This window comes from Nyctibius grandis, chromosome 2, assembly GCF_013368605.1.
Source record: "Nyctibius grandis isolate bNycGra1 chromosome 2, bNycGra1.pri, whole genome shotgun sequence".
Classification (NCBI taxonomy): domain Eukaryota; kingdom Metazoa; phylum Chordata; class Aves; order Nyctibiiformes; family Nyctibiidae; genus Nyctibius; species Nyctibius grandis.
This window is the reverse complement of record NC_090659.1, coordinates 18,590,986-18,617,240: the sequence shown is the minus strand read 5'-3', so window position 1 is coordinate 18,617,240 and position 26,255 is coordinate 18,590,986. Positions and strand designations below refer to the sequence as shown.

General features: G+C 39.8%; 1 protein-coding gene across 1 annotated transcript in view; it reads left to right on the top strand.

Annotated features, from left to right (window-relative positions):
- Positions 1-26,255, top strand: part of GRIK1 (glutamate ionotropic receptor kainate type subunit 1) — a 179,415-nt gene that overhangs the window by 130,594 nt on the left and 22,566 nt on the right. Inside the window, exons 8-13 of the mRNA XM_068418307.1 lie at positions 9,976-10,083; positions 11,265-11,309; positions 14,333-14,446; positions 16,197-16,400; positions 17,010-17,233; positions 22,696-22,814. Of these exons, the coding sequence (XP_068274408.1) occupies positions 9,976-10,083; positions 11,265-11,309; positions 14,333-14,446; positions 16,197-16,400; positions 17,010-17,233; positions 22,696-22,814 (814 nt within the window). The remainder of the gene's footprint in view (positions 1-9,975; positions 10,084-11,264; positions 11,310-14,332; positions 14,447-16,196; positions 16,401-17,009; positions 17,234-22,695; positions 22,815-26,255) is intronic.

Genomic DNA, 26,255 nt, shown 5'->3' with positions numbered 1-26,255 from the left:
TGTCTCACATGTGCTGAGTGTATGAATGATTTAGAAACTCCTGTCTGTCCTGAGGTATCTGCTATATACACACTTCTTCTAGACCTGGTTGTTCTGCAATAAGAAAGCAGTAGATTTCTCTGTTTTCTCACATTTTTAGTGCCATTTTTCAGCTCTCATATTGGCTTTTTTCAACACATAAATGTTTAAAAGTTTATATCCTTTAAATCTCTGAACGGTTTGACATTTGCCCAGCACTGTAGATGGATGGCAAGTTCCTACTTTCGCATTCTGATCCAAAGTCTTGATTAACTGGTATCAAATCAGAGGATGTAATTTTCAGGGAATTCTTGATAATAACTAACTAAATCTAAAACAAACATAGAACATCATTGGAAGAAGAAGGAACTGAAGATTTTTCTTTACAGGAAAAGTATGAATTTAAAATAAGACAGAAGAGAAAGCAGTCCATCTGGGGAGGTATACATCTTTTTTTTTTTGGTTAAAATTGACAGCATTTCCAAACAAAGGAGCACAAAAAATCTTGTAAGAGAACAGAACATTTCATTTGTTTCATGGTCTTTTATTACTACCGAAGTCAGTATGTAAGAGTATTTTCATGGGACTAAAAATCTACAGAGTGGGACAACAAAAGAAGTGAGCAGTACAAGACTGTGGATGTCGGAAGACTAAAGAACTCACCATCTCCCCTGCTGTCTGAGGAAGGATCTGTGTGTCAGTCACCCAGTCTTTCTGCTACACAGAAACCTCTATACACGTGGCTGGGGAAAGATGACAATATTTCAGCTCCAAAACGTAAAATAGCATCTCTTCTGCTGCGTCTTTGTCATTGTGTTTTAGTGTTGAGTCAGTTACAGCATCTAGAGATACTGGCTGCAGTTATTCTCTGGGCTCTGATGCTGCAATATTTAGTTAATTCAAAGAAAATCAGTTATTTACTTTGGTAGGACTTCTCTCACCAGATAACTCGATATTGCAAAATAATGGTCTAAAACTTGCATACTAGGAATAAATACACATTGAATTGATAAAAAATTATCATCTGCAAGGTTCTGATACTTTGAAATCTAAAATCAAAACAAGAAATCTTACAAAAAGATTACATATATTTTCTTCCATTACGTTTTTATTTTTTAAAATATTACCCGGAAAGCAGATTTTTTATAAAAAATGAGCAAGAATTGCTATAAAATTATTTTGTCTGAATCTGTAGAGGATATTTTGATATTCGCTACATGAAACCTTTTTTCAGAACATATTTTGTATGTCCTGGCCTACTAAGAGTTCTCATCATTTACTCCACACTAATATTTCGATTTAAGTGTTAGTGCATGGCCTAAACTGTATGATACTTATTTGTACTGGAAAAGCTTCCAGGAGCCCTGATCATATCACCATTGAGCCATTCATTGTGCACAGTCTTTGCTCCAAAGAGCTTACGAGATAACTGTTAAAGGCAGATGATTTAGGTTTTGGAGCAGTTTACTCTCATTGAAACAATCTGTTCTTCAACCACACAACCTCCTACTCACTCATTCACAGATTTGCCAGCACTTGGGTCCCGTTATCTTAGGTGGAAATGACACAGTGCTTTGCACCACACAAAGCCCCCTCCAGCTTCCATGTCATCCCTGTTTTTCAATGGGTCAGTGCCACTGTAATAAGATAACAGCTCAGTTAGGAGAACATTTCCTACTCAAGATGATGGGTGGGAATGCCAGAGATTTGGCTCTGGTTCCTGTCTGTGCCATAGACTCTGTGCAACCATGAGCAAATCACTTCAGGACAGATCCAAAACCTGTGCCGTGATTACCTGATAAGGCAAAACTGGTCATTGCTAGGTAGGTGCTTCCAACATGCTGACATGATCAGGCTGTTCACTGTCCATGCTTGTAGCTATCACATCACTCCAAAACAAAAGCAGCAGGACCTAAAAATCTAGGTGAAGAAGTCCTGTAACTGGAAATGCTGTGATTCCCCTCTGTAAAAGACGGATGATAGCTTTTGTCTAGTTAGCGTATTTAGTCTGTTAGGTGTGCAGAACAGGATTTCTCTACGTACTGTCTCCCCTGTACAAGCGGTGTCTGTTACAATGGGATCCCGATCCCCATTAGCACAGTAGTGTAAAGTTACGGTTTCCAAGTTCATAGTCAACAGTAATCCCACCCAGACACTTCAGTGACAGTCATGTTCATGCATGGTAAGACAGACTCTGCTCTAACTAGGAAGAATAACTGGCAAAGTTTGACCTTCCCTTCCGATTCTTCACACCCACTCCCTCATCTCTGGTATTGATATAAAGCAATCTGATAGGTGTAAGCTTTAAAGGTACTCTAAGGCTTTTCAAACATATACTCTGTAATGAGTCCACCTAAGCCATCATCCTCAAGCAGCCAGGGTTCATTTGTCAAATTTGTCACACCACAAACCTTTCATATGACTACCCCTGAATGTCATTAAGCTCAACCACTGCTCTGGAAATGAGCGCTCTTGAGCAGTTCACGGAACAGCTTGTGACTTTTCCCAAGACATCCTCCTTCTCTATTTACCCACCATGTGTCTCTCTTGTTTCAAGGCACGGGTGTGCTCAATCTTATAACAGCTGCCTAAACCCTTTCTTAAGAACAAGCCTCCCCCTCACCTCCTCTTTTCCTTTCCATTGCTGCTTAGTAAAAGCCTGTGACTGTTCCAGTCCTGGACCTCTTCTGAGTAAAAAGACTATGAAGCATCATGATTTTCAGTAGGGTAGGTAAAACCCTGTAATGGTGAATGCTGAAATTCTTTTTTTTACATCTGTTATGCTAGATTTGGACTAGGATAATGGAAAAGTCATACACTAACTCACTGTATTCCATAATCCTTAAGGATCTCTTTTAATAAGAGGATTAATTGTAAGAGCTGATAAATTGATGTATGGCTCAGAGCACATTATGATTTCCTCTGTAACTAGAAGCAATATCACTATCACTTAAGTCTATCAACTGTCTTTGCAATTCTAATAAAGCAGGAGCTTTCTCTTCCAAAAGGAAAGAAAACCAAAGGAAAATTAAAGTGAACTTTTCCTTGATCATTACCATTTTGGTTAGTATATAGTGGTATTGTTATTTACGGTGTTGGAATATTTTGTTGCAGAAAAGTGATCTGTGGTATTCTGAGCATGTGGCCATAGTAGGTTTAGGTATGCCTATGTTTTATAAATTTTTCAGATATCTGATTTTGTAGCTAAGAAGCGAAAGTTTGGAGTGGGGGGAAAAAAATGAGAAAAATAGCTCACTCGCTGTCTCGTCCCTTGCCATCAACCAACACAATCGATATCCTCTGTATATGTTCATTAATAATTGTCAATAATTATGTAAACATCAGAGTTCTGCTCTGTTAATAAGTCTGAGACCCAACGGAGGAGACATCATCACCCACCTCTACATTTGGATGTCAGCACCACAGCCCTCATCAGAAATTTTGGATTATTAGTTCAAAACTAAAGTAGGTGTTCACCTTCTTTATAAGCAGGTAACGCTGACTAAACAGAATAAGTCTGTCACTCTGGTACAACTGATATGCCATTTGAGATTCCCATATGTACTCATCTGCCACCTTTTCTTAAAAGCTGAAGGATGCCATACCTGAAGTGCCATGGAGACACTAGCACTTGCGGAAGTTGCTTAGCTGTCATTCACTCTGGGTTGCTAATTTAGGTTAATTTCTAGGTTTACTTAGCTGAAGTAAAACATTCTAGTGAGATGGTGACTACAGGAAATTATGATGTAAAGTCTCTCTTCCGGATGAAGAGAGACTTTGGTTTCCTTTCAAGTTGCTCATTGGAACAGAAGCAGAATGAATTTCCTAATCTCAGTCCAAACACATAATGCATTCATTTCAGAGGATATATAGGTCCAAAAAGACTATGATGTTAACATATCTCTGCCACTGTGCAATGGTAAATGAGCAAAAATAATTTGGGGAGTTGAATACTAACTCCAGGTCAGATGATTGCCAATAATTTTTTTCTATTGTTTCATTCATCATTAAAAAGAGAAAGAAAAGCAATGACATGACGGTGGTGTAAGTTAATACCTTTTAATTCACAACTCTGGTTAATTAGAAACATACATTAAATCAATAACTGATGTTCGGTTTTACCTAGTAACTTCTGATAGTAAATAAGCCGTTTATAACACCAAGAATTAAAAATACAAATATACTTGGCCTATATAGCCATCATTTAAAAAAAAAAAAAAAAAGAGATCAGTCCAATTACTTCCCTTTGTAGGTTACTTTTAACATGCTTGGGAAAGCAGTCTACCAAAGGTCAGGATAATCTCATTGACAAAACTGAGTAGACAGGAAAATATCCTTATCTTCGATTAGACTTCAGTCTAGCTTCTGAATGTACTTCTCCTATATTGAAGAGTCCAGCTAACCAATTTCTGTTCCAAGCTCCCATTAAATCTGTAGAAAAACTCTGCTGATTGCATGTCTTTAGGATAGTTTCAAAATGTTCAAATAACACATAAAAAGCAAGAGAAAGAAAAAAAGAAAAAAGAGAGAGAGAAATAAAAAAAAAAACCACAGAGACTATTTTACAAAATACATAACTAAATATGGCCCGTTGCCTACTTTGGGAATTTCTCAAGTCCATTGCAGTAGGGCCTTTTTGTGTGCCCAGATGTATTTGTAAGGCTTTTGAATGAAGACTGTCATTTAGCATTGCACTTATATCCAAGAACAGTCTTAACATAAGATGTTCTTTATAATCAATTTATGATACTTTCATATTAAACAATAATTCAAGCTTCAGTGGCAGATGAAAAGTGTCTGAATATCTTGCACAAAGTCAGGCTTGAACCTGGTATTGTGCAGGGTTTTGGAGCTGAACAGAACAGTTCATTTTCTGCCACAATACTGTGCTAAAATAGCTTTTCTTCCTGGCTTTTCACTCAGAAGTTTTATCACCTCCTTTTGTCTATATATTTTAAAAATTTGTTAAGAGTTATGACAACTTTTCCTTATACCATTTAAAGTAGATTCAATATGTACACATATTTTGTAAGTGATATAGTCAAGTTTTATTTGCATTTGGGGGTGCATATTTGTGTCTCAGGTGTTTTCTTCTAACATTAGCTCCGGACATACATACATTCAAAAAGGGGGGTCTTATTTTTTGAATAGTGGAAACAAGAAAAGGTTAAAGCTTGACTTTGAAACTCTAAAGAGGTTGCTTGATTAATTACAAGAAGAGGTCTAAAGAACAGGTTCAGAAAAACTGTTTTATTTCACAGGTTATTAGAATGAGTGGAATACCAATAGAAGAGTGGAAATGTCTGCACATTATGAAACATTATTAAACATAATAGTTTAAAAAGTTAAAATAAGATTATGCTTATGCATTTTTTAATTGCCAGGGCACTTTGGACACTTTAAAAAGGACCTTGAAAAACTTAAAGTTTTCTAACCTGAAACACAACTATCCACTATCTGTCACTCCAACAATGGACTCGGAAAGAGAAAATACACCATAGGCAGATAAACGGTTAAATAAAATTTTTGGATAAACTTATATTGAGTAAGAAAAAAACAATACATAATGAAAATCCAGTCAATTTGTCTGAGAAAGATTGACTTTTGTGTGTAGTAGTGCAATACAGTATCTACAAAGTTGGCTATATCCTATTGAGGCTATACCATAAAGCTGAATATTTACTCAGTCAATGTGTTATACACACTGTGCATTATGATTTCTCGATCCAGTTGTATCTTGCTAATACAAATCTGGAAATATAAGTGAGGTCTGGTAGAGGCAAGAGAAACAGAATATGAAATGTACCTTTTGTTTTACCTTAGTAAGTCTGGTAGCAACTGAACTAATTGATTCTGGGATTGAACTGTTGATTGGCTTTGACTGAAACTAAGGCTGCTATAGTAATTGATTCAAGATGATGAAGTGGAAACAGATATAAAGATGGTTGTGTGAATTGATAGCAAAATTCTGGAGTGTGTGCTCTTAGAAGCTGAGTCAGCTTCATTTTCCAGTTGTTACAATTTTCCATCAATATATTTATATGGAAACTAATATTGCAATTTGAATATTTAACCTCAGATTTAGATTGCAGTTCACCCACAATCTTCGTTTTTTAAAGTAGTAAAAATAGAAAGTTTCACAGTTTTAATTAGGTTGCTTTGGATATTTTTGCCATGTTGGGTACCTGACAGCCTTCAGAGATGACTGAAGACTTATCTGTAATCTGTTCTATCTACTACATTTCCAATGCTTAGTAAGAAAGGATCTGAGTAGCTGCTAGTCCTGTCCTGTTTGGTTCTCAGCTACCAGTTGAAACCAACATATTGAGTTAATTCCCCATTTTGTTTAATAAACAGGAGGAAGTTTTCAAATGTTTGCAACTTAGAAATAGGAATAATAATTATCTGATAAAACACACAGTATTGGCGAATCTGAGACCTTAATTTGAACCTCAGATGAGCACTGCATTGCCCTACTGATGCAAACCAAACTCCCGAAAGAACAGCATTTCCTCACAGTTCCGTTGACAGAGGCAGCCTGCAACCTTGCATAAATGAGATCTAAGACAAGCAAAGGACGTTACAAGCAGAAGCCACTGAAAATCACATCTTTTAATTAAGCTGCAAGCTCTACTCAAAAATACACAAACAATACTGAAAATATATTCTGTCCCTAAGAGTTTCAAATTGTGCCCTTAGTTCCTCTAATATTAAAGCAAGGACACGGTGCAAAAAAGCAATTTCTTTTGATGAATTACATGGTTAGGTTCTGATTCAACTTTTATTATATCCTGTAACATTTAACACAGAGTGTCACTAGAAACATTAAAATTGCTATAAATCTTGCATATAAAAGCATGAAATCTCATTGCTGTGTTAAACAGTCGTGCGATTTCTGACTATTGAGAAAGTTCTGCTTCATTTCTGTTCGTTAATTGCATTGAAGAACTGTGCAACTGCTGCCTATTCTGTTTGCCTGAACACGGCGCCTAGTAGGTGCTTGCATCCTTGATTTACCTGACAGGCATCTAGAGTCAGTGGTGTACAGCTATGATTTCGGAGCAATGATACATTTCACTGTCTTTGCATGCAGAAGGCAGTTGTGCATTAGGACTCAAATCGTATTAAAAGCGTGGAAGTTTTACCATACACTTCAGAAAGCCTGAGATGGATCATAGGTTTCTAGCTCATCCCCTTTGTTTCTTAAGGAAGACTTTTGTTTCTGATCACAAAAGAAACATCACCTGTCTGTCTAGACACGCTGCACACACAGATGCCACAACTGTCTTGAAGTCAGAAATAAAATTAAGCTCACTGGACTCAAACACAAATGTTTTATTTTCATCTAGAATAAATAAAATAAATAAAATAAAAATCAGAAATTAAATTTAGAATTCAAATGGTATTTGAAGTGTGTGCTTCACAATTAGGGTCTGAAAAACCCCTTCAACATTTAAGTTAAACTCTTCTAAGAAACACTCCCTGACTCCTGTTTATAATTTAAGTCACATTTGGGTCATTATTTGATGGTCTTAAGGGACTTGTTAGACAAAGGCTATATGCACTTCTCTGCTACCTCGAAATTTAAGCATGCACCTATGCAGCTTGTAACATCTTTTCCTTCCCTTTTTTTTAGTGTGGAGGGAGCAGCACCAATGCCTATTTTCAAAAGTGAGCTAGCATTTCACCATATAAATCTTTTTTTACAAGAATGGAGATGTAGGCTCCTGATACCATTTCCAAAAATAACGTATTCGTTCCTTTATTCAAGATCATATCACGTTAGCAGAGAAGCTGAGCATCTGATATATAATCAATAAATGTGAGCATTTCACATAAGCACATTGCCCTCTCAGGAGGAATTGATCTCTAAAGATCATGTTTTTAAAAATGTTCCATCTTTACGAATAAGAAATGGGGGTCATGTAAGAGTAATAAAAAGACAGACTGGAAAAGAGATATTATATAATGAAATGCATTCATATATGTCCCCTCCTGCTATCTTAATTATATCAGCATACAAACCCACAAGTGTTTCACTGTTTACAGCTGAGAATTTCGTATGTTCCCGCCTCATTAAGGTGGAAAGTCTCATAGCAAATTTGTTGCATTTGTGCTTTTCCATTCTTATTTTACTTAAGCATGCTTCAAAATGCAGGTGTGTTTCCACAAAATTCTAGATGCACCAGATTTGTCTAAGACATATGTTGATAACACCCCAGCATCTGAGATAAACCCTGCAGATTCAGAGCTAGAATTGAGATTTAACAGGGAGGAGTGACACCATTCTGTATGCCTGCTGATTTTTGATGCAGCATTCCTTACATCATCCGTCTACAACAAATTAAATGAAGCAAATAAAAGTGCACAGTAGAAAAGCTCGTAATTTAAGAATTATATGCCTGACACACATGAAGAAACTATGCCATCATTTATCATCAGTCTTTCCTGTATCTTGGAAGAATTTAATCTAATGTGGGAGTTCCCAAAAATAGATTATAAAAATCATCTGCAGTTTGAAATCCATCAAATACTTTCTTTTGTAGACAAGCTTCAGCTTTGGGGACAAAATGGGGGCTATATGAGAGACAGATCTCATTTAAAAGAAAGTGAGTTTGCTGAGAGGCTTACAAGATACAGAAAACTTAACTTGCGGAGAAAGTTGGTTCTGGAAATTGATCCTGCTGCACTGAAGAAGCATTCCACAGCACAGGGAATCATTATGGCTGTACAGACTGATGTACAAAGTCCACCAGTTTAACTTACTCCTGATGCTAATGTTTAAAATAAGGAACATGTGATTTCACTTAATTATGACAGTACAGTAAAATGCTGCCTGGCCCAAAATTGATCATATGTGACTTGTATGCTGTACTTCAAACACGTATGTAAGACTTGTGTGTACCTTACATGGCAAAGCTTTTATTAGGTCTTTGTGACTGGGCGAATTTTTACTGAAAGCCTGCTTTTAGAGCCATCATCATCAACACCTGTGAGCATAGGCAGTGGCAGCGCTCCTATTAGGAATGATACACCTCCTCTGCTTACTTGGGAACTTGTGTCTTTTTCCTTGGGGATGCAAACTGAGTAAGGATTAGTGAAACAATTCAGCAAAGTCATAGAATCATAGAATCATTTTGATTGGAAAAGACCTTTAAGATCATCATTTCCAACCGTTAACCTAGCACTGCCAAGTCCACCACTAAACTGTGTCCCTAGGCATTAGGAGTCCAATGCTGGTGGGGGACATTTAACCACAACCTGTCCAAGAAATCAAGCAAGAATGACGGAAGACCTTTGTTCATTTACCTCTTCCTGGAAAAATCTGAATTTGGGCACCCTGAGTAGCAGAGGGAGTATCTATCACACGAGACTAGGAAATGCACAACTGAAGTGTTGAGAAAGCTTTGCTGATTTGGGATGGTTAGCTACCTTTGCTCATTAAGGACCTTCTGGGGACTTCCATTCAGCACTGATTGCCATTTGTTACCCATTCATCATGGAGTACTTAAAAGGTCCTGGGCTGGGGCAAAGAGGATCATTCCAGCGAGGCTAGTGGATTTAGACCGTTGTACTCTGAGGTTCAGACCCAAAGCTTGGACAAAGCAGACTCCTCGTTTCATTTCTTAGTGAATTCTCATGCAATGCAAAACTGTCCTGTATTTGGGCACGTGTAATACATATTTTACTCTTTCTTTCTCTTCAGTGTATACAGTACTAGACATATGTAAATCAATACATACAAACTGTCACAAACTTGTTCCTGACTGTAAAATACAAAACATATTGAAGAGAAACTAGATAACAACAAAGTTGAAGAAACTGGTTTTTATCCACGTAACAAAGCCACATATGTTTAAAAACTATTTGGAAGTGATTCAATTATACAGTTAATTTAAAATGCAATATTTGTTCCTACTAATTGTTACAGGGAAGAGTGTTTTTGTGTTCACACAGGCACGGTGGGATGGCCTGACAGGGCGCATAACCTTCAACAAAACCGACGGCTTACGGAAGGATTTTGATTTGGACATTATTAGCCTCAAGGAGGAAGGAACAGAAAAGGTAACCAGATCTTTTGTAAAACAGTGACAAAAGGCTAATTTGACAGGGGCACAGGGAAGTTCATTCTCCTCAGCTTGAACCTCCTGCGCTTGGGGTAAAATCCACTATTCTCAAGATTATTTAAGTCAAAGTCAAAACAGAGCTACTAAGATAGTTTTATTATTTTACAATGCGTACCTTGCATTTCGAGGTATGGGATAGGAATTTGGGACTGGCAATAATTATCTGAATGGAAATAATTATTTTAAGTGCACATTATCTTCAGCTCCTGGTTCTTACCACTTGGTGTGGTAAATTCATATATATAGGTAAAACCTAGACTTATCTTACGTGTACTGCTTTTAATAAATGTGACATGAGGGAGAGAGGAAAGAAGATGCTTGAGTAATAACCTCAACAAGAGTTGGAGATATTAAAAAGTCTTCATGTTTTTGAGATTAGATAAGTTCTTTTTCCCTCACATCCCTAACGGCTTATCATAAATTATGCTGAAATGGTGATACTATAGGTGAGTGAGTTCTAGCATCTTTGTTTGAAAGCAGAAAGTTCTGCATGATACAATTTCAGAAACTGGTTCTGCGTTCAAACAATAGACAAATAAAGTTCACGTTCCTTCAGGACGCTCAGGGAAGCACATCTCTGAAAAAAATCCATGTCAAAAGATCTTGTTTTCTTTACCACTTATAAATTCTCCTGAAGATGCAGAGGTGTAAGGCAGGATAGCTCCTTGACTTGCAGAGACAATACGAAGGAGCCCAAAGCCATGGATGCTTTTGGTCTTGTTTCATGCTAGCTGGACGGTGCTGATGCTGGCGTCCAAATCCCACCACCGCCAGCCAGGGCCCATGCTGGAGACCAAGGGGGACTTGGGGGGTCCAGGAGGGAGGCAGGATGGCCTTGCCCTTGCCCTCAGCAGCAAACATGGGTTCCTGACAGGCACCACAGGCTCCCTCCACCACTGCCTAGGAGATGGCTGCTGTGGCTGCCCAAAAATCCCTAACACAGGTCATGTCAGTTGCAGACAGCATTGTCCCTTGCTCTGCATACACTGGCTTGACTCAGAATGATAATTGCTGATGGGTTAATTAAGACTTTAAATGTAATTTCTCCCACACAGCTCTTCAGACGGGTTCTCTTTTCATTTTTAATGAAGCACTGTGTTTATTTTTCTCTGTACCAAGGCTGCTGGCGAGGTTTCTAGTCATTTATATAAAGTGTGGAAGAAGGTTTGTACACAGACAGGTGATGCAAAAAACCTTTGGGCTGGGTCTTCAGACTCATCCTTTGGGTTTTGCCAGTGACGCTCATATTGCAGTTTAGAGACAACAGTCTATCTGAGAGTATGAATTTTTCTGGTAGAATAAGTTTCATCCCAACTTGAGACACAGTTAATTCCAAATAGTAAAAAGGTCTTGGCAGGATTCAGGTTTTTCACCAAAATCTTTTTTTTAGTTATTATTTTATTTCTTGGGAGCTGTGCCTTTCCCCTCTTTGAGTAGAAGCTCCTGGCTGCAAGCAAAAGCAGTCCTTTTCTCAGCTGTTATCCTTCCTGATTCACCTAAGATTCACCATCAGTGGTAAATTTACACCATTTCAAATGTGTATTGACATGAGCAGCAAGGACTGCTTTAATGTGCAGGGTTGGGGCTTTTTTTGCCTCTCACAAAATGCGTACTGTGCAGGCAATGTTTGAGCATTGTTGACTAAAAATTTTGACAAGTGTGTTATTAGCTCCTTACAGAAAATAATATAGATGATTGAGTGGGTACTGTCATTCACTAACGTATGGAAACTGGAACTATGCTTGTTTATAAAAGATCTAAATTACCCCAGGAATCTCAGCCCTCTTTTAACATGAGGTGCCTCTGTCTGGTGGAAAAGGCACTGAAGTGGGAGTCAGGGACCAGCTCTATGCGCTGCTCCCCACTGGAGGTACAACCCACAGTTGCCATTCTGTAAGGAGAAGATAACATTCTGCATTCACCCCATTTAGTGTTTTGGAGTCACAACATAAAAATTTCTTAGAAAACTTAGAATTATATTATGTGTGTATTTCACACAGATCTTATTATTTCCCATCCCTCCCACATACACAGTTAAAAAAGGCTTTGTTATTGTGTTGATTTGGGAGGGATTTTAACGCTACAGGGTAGACCACTGCAAAACATCCTATAGCACCCTTTTCATGTTCTTATAAAGGACATACTGAATAACCTTGTTTTAATCTTCAGTGAGTCAGGCTAAGGCACAAAGGCCTCCATTTCCCCTCATTACTGGTGAATAGATCATCCTACCTGACATGCAGAATGCTATTGAATGAAACTCGCTTTTGACTCTAGGCATTTCGTGCTACGCTGAATTGATTTAAACCACATTACAATTGGTTCAGAGCACAGGCTTGCTGAGAAGGGCATATGACACCTCTCAAACTTGTCACTAAACTGCAATAAATCCCCCGGATTCACCACAGTAATGTATTACCTTGGCCTCATTCTTCCAGTGCCCCTCCGACCTCCTCCATCGCTCTAATCAAGGTTGACCTGCAGTGTCATTCTTTTATCCAGACGTAGAGTGGTCCCCTGGTGTATCTTGTATGCACTGTGACTGTGTTGCTCCATGTTCCTCATGGTTGTTTCTCCTCTTCCCTGCTGCCAGCCAATAAAAGCATATCAAGTCAGTAACAATGAGCAGAATGGCTTTTTGATTAACTCAGCCACCTTGGTGCAAATTCAAGGACACAGGTTATTTACTATATTCTTGGCACAGGCTATCGTAGTATCCAACATTTTATTTCGTGTGTACTTTCCAGATCAGTTTCCCAACCTGATCTAGTTTTGGAAACAAAGGGAATGACAGATAAATACTTGGAAAAATAGTTTTAAAAAAATGGCATGACTATTCCTATTAAGCATACCTTGGAAAAAAAGTTTATGGAAGGCAAAAGCAACATCACCCAGAGACACAAACCCAAAGTTTGTTTGAAATTATACAGTTATTACCTCAAATCCACACTCAGCAGACACAAACTAATGTGCTGGGTTTGGTACAAAGGCGACACCATGTCTGCCTCAGTTAACAGCCAAAGAAAAAGTGTCCAGTCTGGGTCTGAAATGACTGAGCATCTGACGGCAGATAGAGACCTTCAGGACACAGGAGAAGTCATTGGGTTTTGCCTTAGACTTACTTGGCAGCTTCACTGGCCATCCCGGCAGGGAGGATCTGAGAGCGGATCCCTCCAGGGTAGAGCTGAAACATGCCGGCAGAGCGGTGCAGCGATGCGAATGGCTCTGTGGATGGCCGATGTCAGTCCCCCAAGCCATCCATCTGGTGCTCTCCACAAACGTCCAATACAAACCTAACTCACTGAGCCAGCCCCTTGCCTGGAGTTTTCTTACATCAGCCCTCAGCCACACTGTGTATGTAAATCCAAAGGCAAAAAAAAACCCCTGAAGATGCTTTCAGACTGCATTTATGTTAAGTAAATATTTACCTGAATAAATCAACATGGTTATAATTTCTGCCCTCACAAGGTATAGATCCAAATCCACTGAAATAATGAAAATCTTTCCCTTGAGGCTTTGGATGGGGTATTAAGTACTGGAATTCTTCACTGCCTCTGGGGCTAGAAAGGAATTTGTCTTTGGCCACTTATATTTACTGAGCAAATACTGATCAGTGGGTGAAATGGTATCGTCTTGCTAGCTCTGTCATGTATAGTAGTCAAGAAATGACAGAATAATCTTTGCTAAACCTGCTGAAGGCACAGTGGAAGCAAAAGACCAGTGCATCCATCAATCTGCTTCAACATATTTATTCAAGCTTTTAATCTTTTGTATTGGAAGAGAGAGGTCTTGCCATATGTTTCAACTCTACCATTTACAAAAATTTAAAAAACAATCATAAAAATAGACATTTGACATTTTTTAGCAGGAAACGAAGTCAACATATTCCACTTTTGTAGCAAATTGGCTCATATACCACTGTATTGAAATGCCGTATACTCTTACAGCTTATTCATTTCCACCTGCTTTTGAAAGGGCAGTATGTTCCCTGTGTTTTCTAAATCAGCCATTTGATGTTGCTGCCTTATTCAGATCTACAGCCGTTTCTCTTCTCTAGTGTTTCATAGTGCTGGTGTCTCTTTCTGTGGTGACTAGAGCCAGTGCACTCTTCCTAGGTGGTGAGCATTAAGGGACATGTTTCAGCTCGCTGCAGCCAGGCAGCTGCTCACTCACTCTCTTCTGTGCAGATTGGGGTTTGGAACTCATACAGTGGCCTTAACATGACAGACAGCAACAAGGACCGATCGACCAACATCACCGATTCCTTGGCTAACCGGACGCTTATTGTCACCACCATTTTGGTAAGTCTCGCTGGGCGGAGGTGACACCACCCGCCTGTCCTGGTTTGGCCCAAACCAGGCCAATTAGTCTTAGAGAAACCAAGGTCACTGCTAAATTCCTCACTGCTTATGAGTGAAGAGCCGAAGGGGGGTCGCACCTGCAGGGAGGAGCAGACAGGGCAGGTGGCCAAAGATTGACCAACAAGATATTCCATCCCATACACGTCATTCTCACTTTCCTATTTATCACTAACCCTCCTGGAGGTGGGGCCCAGGAGGGACGGGCCCTCCTGTCTCCCACTGATTGGTACCAGCTTTGCCAGTTCTCCAGTTAAAAGACTGCAGGTGTGATGGCAGGGGAGCTACTGCATTTTCCCCTCTGCCCGTGCTGGGGGAGCAACTCTGCCTGAGGAGGATTTCCAAGCTCTCGATCTTGGTTTTGTATATATTTGATTATTTCTATTATTATACTCTTTTTCATTATTATAGTTTATTAAAACTGTTTTAACTTTCCAACCCATAAGTCTCTCTCCCTTTTCCCTTTCCCTTCGGGTGGGGGGCGGGGGGAGGGTTAACAGAGAGCATCTGCCACAGGTTTATTAGCCGGCCCAGCTTTAAACCGTGACACTGCCGCACTGTAGGATGCAGGCATTGCTGACGGTGGGTTACGGGGCTCTCTGCAGCCGCCTTTGCCACCTTTGCCCTGCACTCCATGGCTGTTTTGCATCACACTAAACAATGTTTTGTTAAACTAGCCTGTTTTCAAGCAAATTTTTTGATTTAGACTCAGAATCAACATACACATTCATCTACCAACAAAACTGATTCAAAAATACCCCACTGCCAATGAAAGACTCTTAGCTTACTTTAATATTTCAGAGACAAACCCTGTACACTTTTTTCCCCAGAAGAATTAGCACACACATATACTCAGCTTTGTAGTCAGTGCTTATACATCCTTCCTTCTTACTGAAAATGACATGAAGAGGAATGAAAGAAAGTAGCAAACAGTGGATAGACAGATTGAGGTATGCCCCTACTATGATAAATGGAAAATATGCAACTGGGTATTCACAAGTTGTTCAGCCTCATGCTTTCTCCCTGGCCAGTAATGCCACTTTTTTCAATTATTCTGCCTAATTCCTCAAGAGGAGGGAAAGAGCTCAAAGGCTCCCTCTACACTCCTCTTCTATTGCCAGACTTCTTTTACCATGTTAAACTGCAGAAACCTGCTTGCCCTCATCTTCTATCCAAAATCCTTTAAAAAGAAAAGCAACACGGTATTTTGCAATCTACCTGTGCTATTCTCCATTCTCTCATGTGAATACCTGCTCAACTCACAGCTATTTTATACATTTGAAGATTTTTTTCAATAAAGATTTGTTTCTCACAGAATATCCAGTTTTAGGTTCTCTTTTTTCTGTTATTTAGGCTTCTCTCTCCTTCAACGTCCCTTCCTGTCCCTTAGGGTGGGACAATGTAGAGTACAGATCTTGGATCTGATATTGCATCTGCTAAGCACTACTTTAATTAAAGCTCCTGGGAGCTATGAATGGTCTGTTCCACTGAAAATTAGGGCCCTTATGCTTATCACTAATTGATTCAGTGAATTTGTTAACACACAGAAAACAGCTTTTAATGGACATGGTAAATTACTGGTTTCCATTTAATTACAATCCATTTATAAAATATTGACATAATTTAGAGAAACTGATATAAGCTGAAACAAACTTCATTTCTATTGCTACATGTCTACTGTCTTTTTCTATAGGAAGATCCCTATGTTATGTACAAGAAGTCTGACAAGCCCTTATATGGAAATGACAGATTCGAAGGTTATTGCCTGGACTTACTAAAGGAGCTGTCAAATATTTTAGGCTTCATCTATGAGGTCAAACTAGTTTCTGATGGTAAATACGGAGCCCAGAATGACAAAGGAGAGTGGAATGGGATGGTCAAAGAACTCATAGATCATGTAAGATTGAATCCTTCGCTCTTTATTCTCCTTTCACCTGTGGTATTTTATATGAAGCCAGCCCAAATTAAATGTTTGCTTTAGTTTTCTTTTTTTAGAGCCACTGGTCTGTTTTCATTGCCATTTGTCAGAGTAGGAAGTCATGTCAGTATGTCTGAACCAACAGTTTGTGAGTGTCGGGGTAAACCTCCATCTGCGGTGAGGCAACAGGTCCTGCCCACCCCTTGGCTACAAACGCCATTGGCAAAGGCTGAGCTTCCAACTCACCTCTGCCCTGCGGCAGCCTCTGAGCTGTGGACCTAGTCCCTTCCCAGACACTCTGGCAGTCCTTGCTCGCAATCTGCGCTGTTGCACAGGACTGAGCCCCATGTCCCTGATCATACCTCTTCTACTCCCATGACAGTCACAGATATCCCTCTACCCACAAAAAGAGGAGACAGAATGTCACGTACCAAATAATACCCTAGCAATGTTATATTTTATCACACACTTCAGATTTATGGTCAAATTCGGTTTAGTTTTTAACACTTGCGGGGAAAAAATGGAAGGAACAGTAGTGCATTTGCTGAACATGAAAAAGAATGAGTATTTTCCCATTTGTGTTTTCAGAAAGCTGATCTGGCAGTTGCTCCTCTCACTATTACCTATGTAAGAGAGAAAGTAATTGATTTTTCCAAGCCCTTCATGACGTTGGGAATCAGTATCTTGTACCGGAAGCCCAATGGGACAAACCCTGGTGTTTTCTCCTTTTTAAACCCTCTTTCTCCTGATATTTGGATGTATGTTCTCCTAGCCTGCCTTGGAGTCAGTTGTGTCCTCTTTGTCATTGCAAGGTAAGTTGAAGACATAGTTTTAGATGCATCCACATTAATTAACTCTCCTCCCATAGGTGTTGCATGGCCTTTGCAAAATAGATATAGTATAGTACTGTCCTAAGGGTTTTATCCAGTCCTAAAACATAACATTCTAAAAGGTCTCTTGGTATTTTCACATCAACACTGTTACCACTTTTTTATATTGCAATGTGATGAGATTTTACTTTCCTTAAGGGCTGAACGGAAAGAAATATCCGATGAAATGTGTCAGCCTTTTTTTGTCAGTACACAACACCTCAGCAGACTGCATGTTGAAAAGCAGTTTTTATTACTTGCATGTAAGCACTTCTCTGTTCCACTAATAGTACATACAGTTAAAAGGTGAGAAAGAGGATGTGAACATCTTTTTGCTGAAGCATGTTAATGAGCTCCTTTCATTTCCCCTTGAAAATACAAGATGACGTGCCTGAGAACCTGAGAGGACAATTTGCAAGGTGATGTATACCCAAGGCTCTCTCCCAGTGCTGTCCTGAGGTGCACCCTGCCTGTCAGTGGCAGGCTGCCGCTGAAGTCCCTATTCAAAACCAGCAGCAAATAAGCAGGTACACACCTCTTTGCCAAATGAGGCCAAAGCTCATAATGTTCTCAAAGACAGGTGTGCCAGAAAGTTTCTGGACCAGTGGACCACAGTCACATCTCCAGAGGGCCAGCAGAGCACTCTATACCCTTATCACTGAACTTTACCTTAAAAACTCTGGACAGCTGATATGGTTTCACAAACTGGGTACAAGCTACTTATCATGGCCTCAGAGACCATGGACCACAGTTTGGGAGTCAGTTGTTCTAGGGCTTTGAACAAGAGCAAACCAAGCATGAAAGAAAATCAACTTAGAACCTTGTCAGAGGAAACTGGTCATTTGAAGCATTCTTTTTTATATACTCCTCAATAAACCTGGACTCCGAACTGGAATAGTTATTGTCCTTTTCTTCAAATAGTGGCCTTGGAATTTCATTTCCAACTCTGTTTATTTGATCTCATCCTATCCTTAATTTTTCCTTTTCGTAATTTCAAACATAAATATTTTTACTAGTGCTTCACAGAGATTCATGTTTTGGTTCTTTTTGCTGAGGATCCCTAATTAAGCCTTTCCCCACTTCTGTTATGGATTGTTTTACATATACAGCAACAACATATTCCACGTTTAAGAAGTACATGGGAAAACAGGCCGAGAAAACATTTATAGTGTGAAATATAAGAAGTGAAGTAATGTATCATTGGAAATCCCACACATTCACATCACAGCAAAGGTAATATAGAAATGCTGTGGGGTTTATTGCAAATAATGGCATTCAACTTCAAGAAGTCAGCAATAATGTGTATATTCCAACGCATACATACACATACCTCATTCAAATGTAATAAAATAATTGTAATCTGAATCACTAATTCTGATCATATAACACATCCTACCTGACTTCCACTTCTGTGTGAGCCAGGGCAAATGAAGCTGTTGCTGCTTTTCCTCCAATTCACTGTTTTCTCTGTAATCAAAAGACACAGCCCTACAAAACCTTTATTCACACAAGCAGTTCTGCTGAGAGGGACTGGCCTCAGAGATACATTTTGCTGTGGTCTACTGAACAACCCTTGTTCCAGGTGGACAACCTCTGTGAATGCTTTGCTTGTTTGCATGTTTCTGTACCGGTACCAAAGTACAGAAATTTGTGGGATTTGCTTTTTCCTTTAAATTGCCGAGAATATGAAGAAGGAGGAGGGAATTAGAGGAGGAGAGGTCTGGGTTAACTTATTAGCGTTGGCCCTAGGTAAAAGAAAGAATTCATCAATTCCTGGCAGCTATGGGACTGTATGCAATTAGTCATGACTTCCCACAAGCTCTTGCAGTGGCTCACTGTACCATAAATAATAACTCTTACTGTACACAAATCATGATCTCATTCATGACTAATATTAAATCTGCTCGACTGTGACAGATTGACTTTTCTGCAGTTGTACGCCAAGACTAAAAACATCCCACAGTCCTCTCCACCTCAGAACAGGCAGAAGGGAAAACAAAGCCCGAGTTATCCTCGGCACTTCTATTTTTTAAAATAACAGCATCAAGTTTGCAAGAATAAATAAGCATCAGGGTCCGCTGCTCGTGGAGCTGCCTACACGCAGACGCATGGCCAGGAGCAAACCAAAGGGAAATGCACAGTGGTCACAAATCATCAGCTGTGAAACCTGTTTGCTTTTCTCTCTTGGCTGTTTAATATTGCTCCAAATCACAGTGTAGCCTTTGGGTAAATCCATAGGTTCACCCTGTGTAACTGTGTTATGTTTGGTTTCTTAAATCCTTCTAAAAAGCAGTAGTTCCAGGAGCAGCATAACTAATGAAGCCTGATTTCCCTACAGGTTTGTGTCTCGTGGTGGACTCTGATCGCCAATTGAAGTTTGTTTGTCTGTGTGTTTGCTTTCCCTGCAGCTGAAGGATTTACAGGCAATCTTTCCCATGTGGATTAACTCATACATAAGGAGTTGTGAGCTCGTCCTGCAGCTTCTCTCTTAGTGGGGCTACTACTGCAATGTTTTACAACACTTGCAGGAGCATAATAACCTCTAAGGCCTCTACCTATTTGTCAAATGTGGCTAAAATTATCTAGAAGGCTTACATGTCATTGAAGGTATAGACCCACACACATTCATAATACACAGCACAAAACCCAACTTGTAACAACTTAAATATATCAAGTTTGCATGTCATTCTCATAGCCCACCTATTTTAGAAAAAGAGGAAAAGAATCCACTAGTTCAGCAAAATAGTTAATGTAATTTTCTGAATTTTTAATTTTTTTCTAACATAAATGCTTTTTTTGAACTGATGCCTGAAACCAGTGCCTAATTAGATTGCAATTATATAGGGTGAAGTACACAATACTGTGTTCATGTCATCTTAACTTACTTTAGACTTTATAAATTTTAATTTACTACAAGCTAAGCCATTCTTACAATCTATATCTAGACCTGTTCCTGTCTCCAAATACATCAAGATTTCTGTAATACTTGCAAAGTATTTCATCAAACATGGGTTAGATTGGTTTTAAGAACCTCAGGAAGCATCCACTTTTTAACACTGCCATAGTAAATTGAATGGTTAACAGTATTTTGACATCAGTTCATGGAAGACAAATATTTTGGAATTATTTTCATAGTCTGGGATAATCTTCTTGTTATTTCTTCAAACTTTTCAGCAGCTGAATAATTTCTCATTTGTCTTTGAGCCTTATATGTAGCCCTGTCATTGTTATATTAATTTTCAAACTCAAACACTGAAGTTTTTATCTCTGCGAAGGGTTACAGACTGACAAAGCTCTTTTCTTGAGTACACTGGCAGTGAATGAGCAAGGCATTTTCTGCCAAAATTTGCCTTTACTGCTAATGCCATATCGGCTGTGCTATTGATGTTGATGGTAGAGCTAGGTAGCTGAAGTAACCACCAGTGGTGAATAATGTCACAGTCAGTCTGTATAAAAAGGTGTTTAGGTGACCTTGAGCATTTCACTTATGTCAGAAACCTCAGCATAGCAACTGCTGAAGGTCCGAAGAGGGAGAAAAACAGGGGAAAATGGCCAGGAAAACAGAAAGCCTGAGCAGTGAAATAGAGCAGAACTGTAAGCCAGCCTCTTCTTAGAGCTCAGCACAGCAATAGAAACACAAGAAAATCAGCTTTTGTTTCAAGGTGAAAAAGAAATAGATACCCTAGTAACACACTAAAATATGTGCTTGGTGCTATAAAAATCTTTTCAGTCTGGCAGAAAGAGTTTTGCTGCCAGAATTTCATTGCCACTTTGTAGCACCTGCCTTTTTGCTCTTTCGGTGATGGAGATGTTTGTGTCCAAATCTACTGAACATGGTGGTTGTCTGAAATGATGCAAGATCTCAATCTTGGGCTTCCCACCCGGGTCAGGCAGACTTATTTGTACATCTTCTTACTGTCCTCTATCAATGCTCTAGTACCCTGTAGGTGAACACTCAGCACGGGACCTCCTCACCTTTATGGTAGTTTGCAGCTCAGGCAACCTACAGGTCCTAATTCTGTCTCTCTTGTTAAGGATGTGTTTGCCCATGTGTGCACAAACTGCGTTGGGAACAATATTGTTACTACACAACTGTTGCTTCCATTATTCTAGCACACATTTGAAACATCTCACTTGGTGATGCTCTTCTTTTAACTGGTATATGCAGAACTGTTGTGTCTTGAGCCTGAAAACTGCGTCTTTTGTTATGATTTTTAATACTATCGTACTATTAATAGTAATATTGTGCAGCTAATGGCATCCTAAGCTACATACTGTTTCAATTAGTGGGTTCATTACTATCAGAGTTCATTACTTCAGCTAAGCAAGGCACTCTGCTTGCAACTGTGCATAAATTCAATGCTTAATTATATTGTTGAAACAGTAATTAAAATGTATTGGCGTGACATTGTCAATTAAAGCTATATTCATAAACTTCATGAGAAAGTATGCAAGAAGCCACACAGCAGTGGGAAGCAACAGCAGGCAAGGTACCTTGGGGAGAAATGGTCTTTAAAGTAACCCTGCCAAGCGTTGTGCAGAGCAGCAGGGGCACGGTTTGCAGTTGCAGGATGGTGCGTGGGGAATAGAGCAGAGTTCTTCCGTTAGAGGCAATCCTCTGTGTAATTCTCTCCCCGCAATGCCGACAACGTGGCCCTTTCAGGCACTGCAATTGCTCCCAAACGCCTTCAAATGATCGGCAGCTTTTTTTTTTACACTGCCTGCCTCATGCAGGGAGAGCATGTTCAAGCACTGAGCATCTCGACTGCAGGCAGCTAAAGACGGTTGCCTTTAGAGGGCTGCTACTCCTTCATTATTTTCTAAACGCTTTACCAAGGAGCAGCTACATGGCTTCCAGTTGTCCCCCCGCCCCTGCAAATGTCTGTCTGTCAGCAGCGCAGGCAGGGAAGCTGTGGGGCGTTGCAGTGGCCTCACCCTTGAGGGCTTGTCCTGGTTTGGCCTAAAACAGAACAATTTTCCTTTCAGTGATTTTTACTTTCAGCTAAGTCTCTTCTAAGTAACTGCACTTTCTGAAACTAACTGCATGTTTTGCAGACAGTGTCCACTTCTAGGACTGATAACGCTTGAAGTTTATAGTTATCACTGAGGCACCGGTAGGGATGTTGTGCAGAAAGGCTCTTGCTGTACTAACCGGAGAGCAGGAGGAGTAAGGGAGTAGCCCTGTGCTAGATTCAGGACTGTGAAAATGGCTCCCTGCATTGCAGCGCTGCTCCACAGCTTGCACAAGGCAGCTGCGAGACGTCCCGCGGACAGCCTTTCAGCTGAGGTTTCCTTTTTCGTGTTTCCTTCATTAACCTCCTCGCTTTGTGTGTTGTTCAGTAGGTTTGCTGCCACTGTGCGTACTATATTTGATGTTTACAGACTGTTTCTGTTAACTGCCACAGGTTTACACCATATGAATGGTATAACCCCCACCCGTGCAACCCAGACTCAGATGTGGTGGAAAACAATTTTACTTTACTAAATAGTTTCTGGTTTGGAGTTGGAGCTCTCATGCAGCAAGGTACACCGGTTACACTTCATTATCGCACACGTCCCACAGTCTGCTCAAGGGCTTCTGTGCTGGTAAACTCCACCCTCTGTAAATACAGCATATACTGTAAAACCTGATCTCAGAAACTAAGCAGTAGAAGAAAGGAAGAAAACGATGTGCCACTGCAACTGGGAGCAGACAGAGGAGGGGAACCTGTGAAACCTAGAATAGGGCTGCAGCCGGAGGAAGGAGGGGGAGCATCTGAGAGAAAGGGAAGTGGGCAGGGCCACACAGGAGTTTCTGGAGCTGAAATGTAAAATAATCGCAAGAGGGATATGAAGTGCTTCGTGCTGAAGTTGAGTTTATTGGTATAAGAGGTTTGGCAACAGAAAAATGCTGGGCTCCATCCCAACGGAAACAGTAACAGCCTTAGCTACCCTAGAAAAACTGTTTTAACTGCCAAACAAAAAAAAGATGCTCTTTCTTCAGAAGAGTTGTTAAGTTTGTTGGCACTTGTCAAATGCTTTGTTTAAAACCAAAACCAAACCTTTTTTTTTATGGCTTTTCTGCAGGTATGAGTCCCATCCTTCTGTAAATGAATCCAACCCTAGAAGCATTAACTTAACCCAGTCACAAGTCCCTGTTGCTGGTGATTTTGGAAACAGCTGACATTTTACTGAGTTGACAAGGAAGGGCAGTGAAGCTTACTCCATGTGGGAAGTCAAACAGATATGTGTACTAAACACATTTGTTTATGGCGTGTATGTTCTAAGGTTCCCAATTAAATCACTATTCACCAAAACTGGGGTCCACTGAAAAGAACGAAAATATTTTCTGAAAAACATTTAAAGTTGAATCAAAGCTGAACAAAAAACCCCACCCTACGACAACAACCAAAAAGGCAGTCCAGAGGAAAGCCCAGCAGTACCTTGGTATTAAATTCCTAAACATTTAAGTAAGGAATAAAAAATCATCTCTGCATTCATCCAGGTACAGTTTATTCTTCCCTCTTTAATGGACATGAGTAGCAGTAAAAAAAACATGAGGAGGATTTTTTCCTAGATATGGTTCAGAATAAAGTTTGTATTGTACCTAAGATGCACTTGCTTTCATTGGTGCACTAATGTATTGGCAGGATATAGAGCTTCCTCATAGAAATTACTTTGAAGGAGGTTGGATGAAGGAAGAGCCGTTATGGTTTGCTTTTTTTGTTTTGTTTTCATTCCGATTTATCAGTAAAACACAGGCTGAGGTTTTACAGTATCAGGCAGGTGTGTGTATATAACTGTGATTGCCCTGTGTGTGAAAGTGCCCCAGGATTTTGTGTTTCGATGTACTGCCTTTTTTGGAGTTTACCATCATCCACAGCAAACTGTGGGATGCAGTGTCTGCTCGTTACCACTACCTTGGGTACATGACAGTCAGCCCCAACCAGACTCTGCTTGTCTTTCAAGAAGATTAAAAACAAAACAAAAGAAAGAAAGAAACAAAGAAAGAAAGAAAGAAAAAACATTTGTAAGACAACACAAATGTTTCCGTGTACAGACTTGTGGTGCGTGTGATTGTAAGTGCATCATTGTTATTGTGAAGAGTTTGAACATGATGTGAATGGTTGTGAAACTCTGCATCTAGCGTTACGCTCTTTCTTGTTGGCAGCAGCTGCTTGTTACGCTTGATTGGAAGCCACTTGTTATTAAATTTTAAAATGTGATGATCAGACTTTCTCTTTTCTACAGAGCGTGAGCAAAGTCTGGATCAGGATTGGCTGTCATGTCTGCCATAAAAAAGGCACTAGAGAGACTTCAGCAAGTATTGTCTCTGACCCTGAGTCCTGCTAGCAACATTTTTATTTAGACGTTACTTCCCCTGTTTTTCCCCTGAAAGTCTCAGATGTGTTATGCATACTCTGAAAGCATCCAAACGGGGCACATTTCATCCAGTTCATTCAGAGAAACTATCACTTTCAGAAAGGCAAGCTATCAGTCAGAGCCCCAGTTCAGCCAGGCGATGGATCAGACCAGGATTATCCCATTAAGGAGAGCGCTTAAGGCGAAGTCAGTGAGCATGGAGCGTATAGGAATGCTTTTCACTGGAATCAAGGCCCTCAAAAAGGTGAACATTGGGTGACTCATGGATGTGATCAAAAGAGATGCTGGGCCTGCTTGGTTCAGCTGGGAGGAGAGTGTGCTCAGCACCTCACAAAAGCAAAACTGCAGCTCACTGCATAATTAATAGGCTCTGGCATCTTGAGCTTAATTGAACTGAATGTATTCTGCTGCTTCCTCACAAACAACTTTTTGCTAGAGGAAATCACAGGAGGTTTGGCATCTCACCCCGCAAATTCAGCACACGGGGCTTCTCTGCCTACTCTCTTGTGCCGCCATAAGGCTGCGCTGGCAGATTTCATGGTTGCTTGTTAAGATACCTGCAAGGTATCTGGCTATTGTGCATCACTGGGATGTATATGTCAGAGCTAGATATTACATCAGGATCCAAGTGTGGAAATTATATTTGTATAGCTGTCTAAGCTTAAAAATATAATACCTTCAGGACAACCTGAATCAACACACCTAGAAGCCAGCTTTTGCAGGTCAACCCCAGCTTAGAAATAAACACACACTTTTCCTGAGAGCAACAATACAAAAAAGGAGAAGATTTCATTGTATTGAAAAAAAAAATCTAATCGGAAAAGCAAGAAAGTACAACAGACCACAAACATAAACCCAGGTGGAGCTACAGCTTTTGAAATGGGTACATTTGGACTTGGAAATTTCAAGTGAGAGTTTTTGCTTTTAGACTACTGGCTTAATTTGAAATCCGTGCAGCACCAGGTCTGCACAGGGCTGCACAGGCAGAGCATCTGCTCTCGCAGTTTGGCAATTCTGTCAACCTACTCAAACCCTTGGGCTATGCTTAGCTTTGACCTTTAAGAGATGTGTCTGTATGTTTACAAAGCTAAGTTAAATCTGTTTGCTGGTTGTTTGGAAAGTTTTTACCCTTTTGGTCTTTGCCCCAAAAATCACTTTCAGAGTTTTTGCAAAGTCTGAAAATATTCTCTGTAACATGTTTAAATTTCTTACAGAAATTGTTAAATAGCTTGGGAGAGATAATATGTTAACACATTTTTCCAGTAATAGAAATATGTTTGTCACATCAAAAGCGTTATATGCTGAGATCTCTATTCACAGGCACTTAAGTACTTTTCTTAAGTCCGTCCTTCATCAACAAAATTATGCAAAGGCTTAACTTTCAAGTCAAAAGTATTCAAGTGGCTGTCTAAGTGCTTTGCTGAACCAGATCTCTGAATCCCACATAATGAGCTAAGATCAGTGAGGACGGATCTAGAAAAAAACAGCACAAAACTTGCACCAGAATGCTTAGAAATATGTACCTGTGTGGCTTAAATACAGTTTCTCTGAGCTGTTTAGAAGCCATTTCAGTGCACTTAACACTCACCCGTGCTGTTCTGTG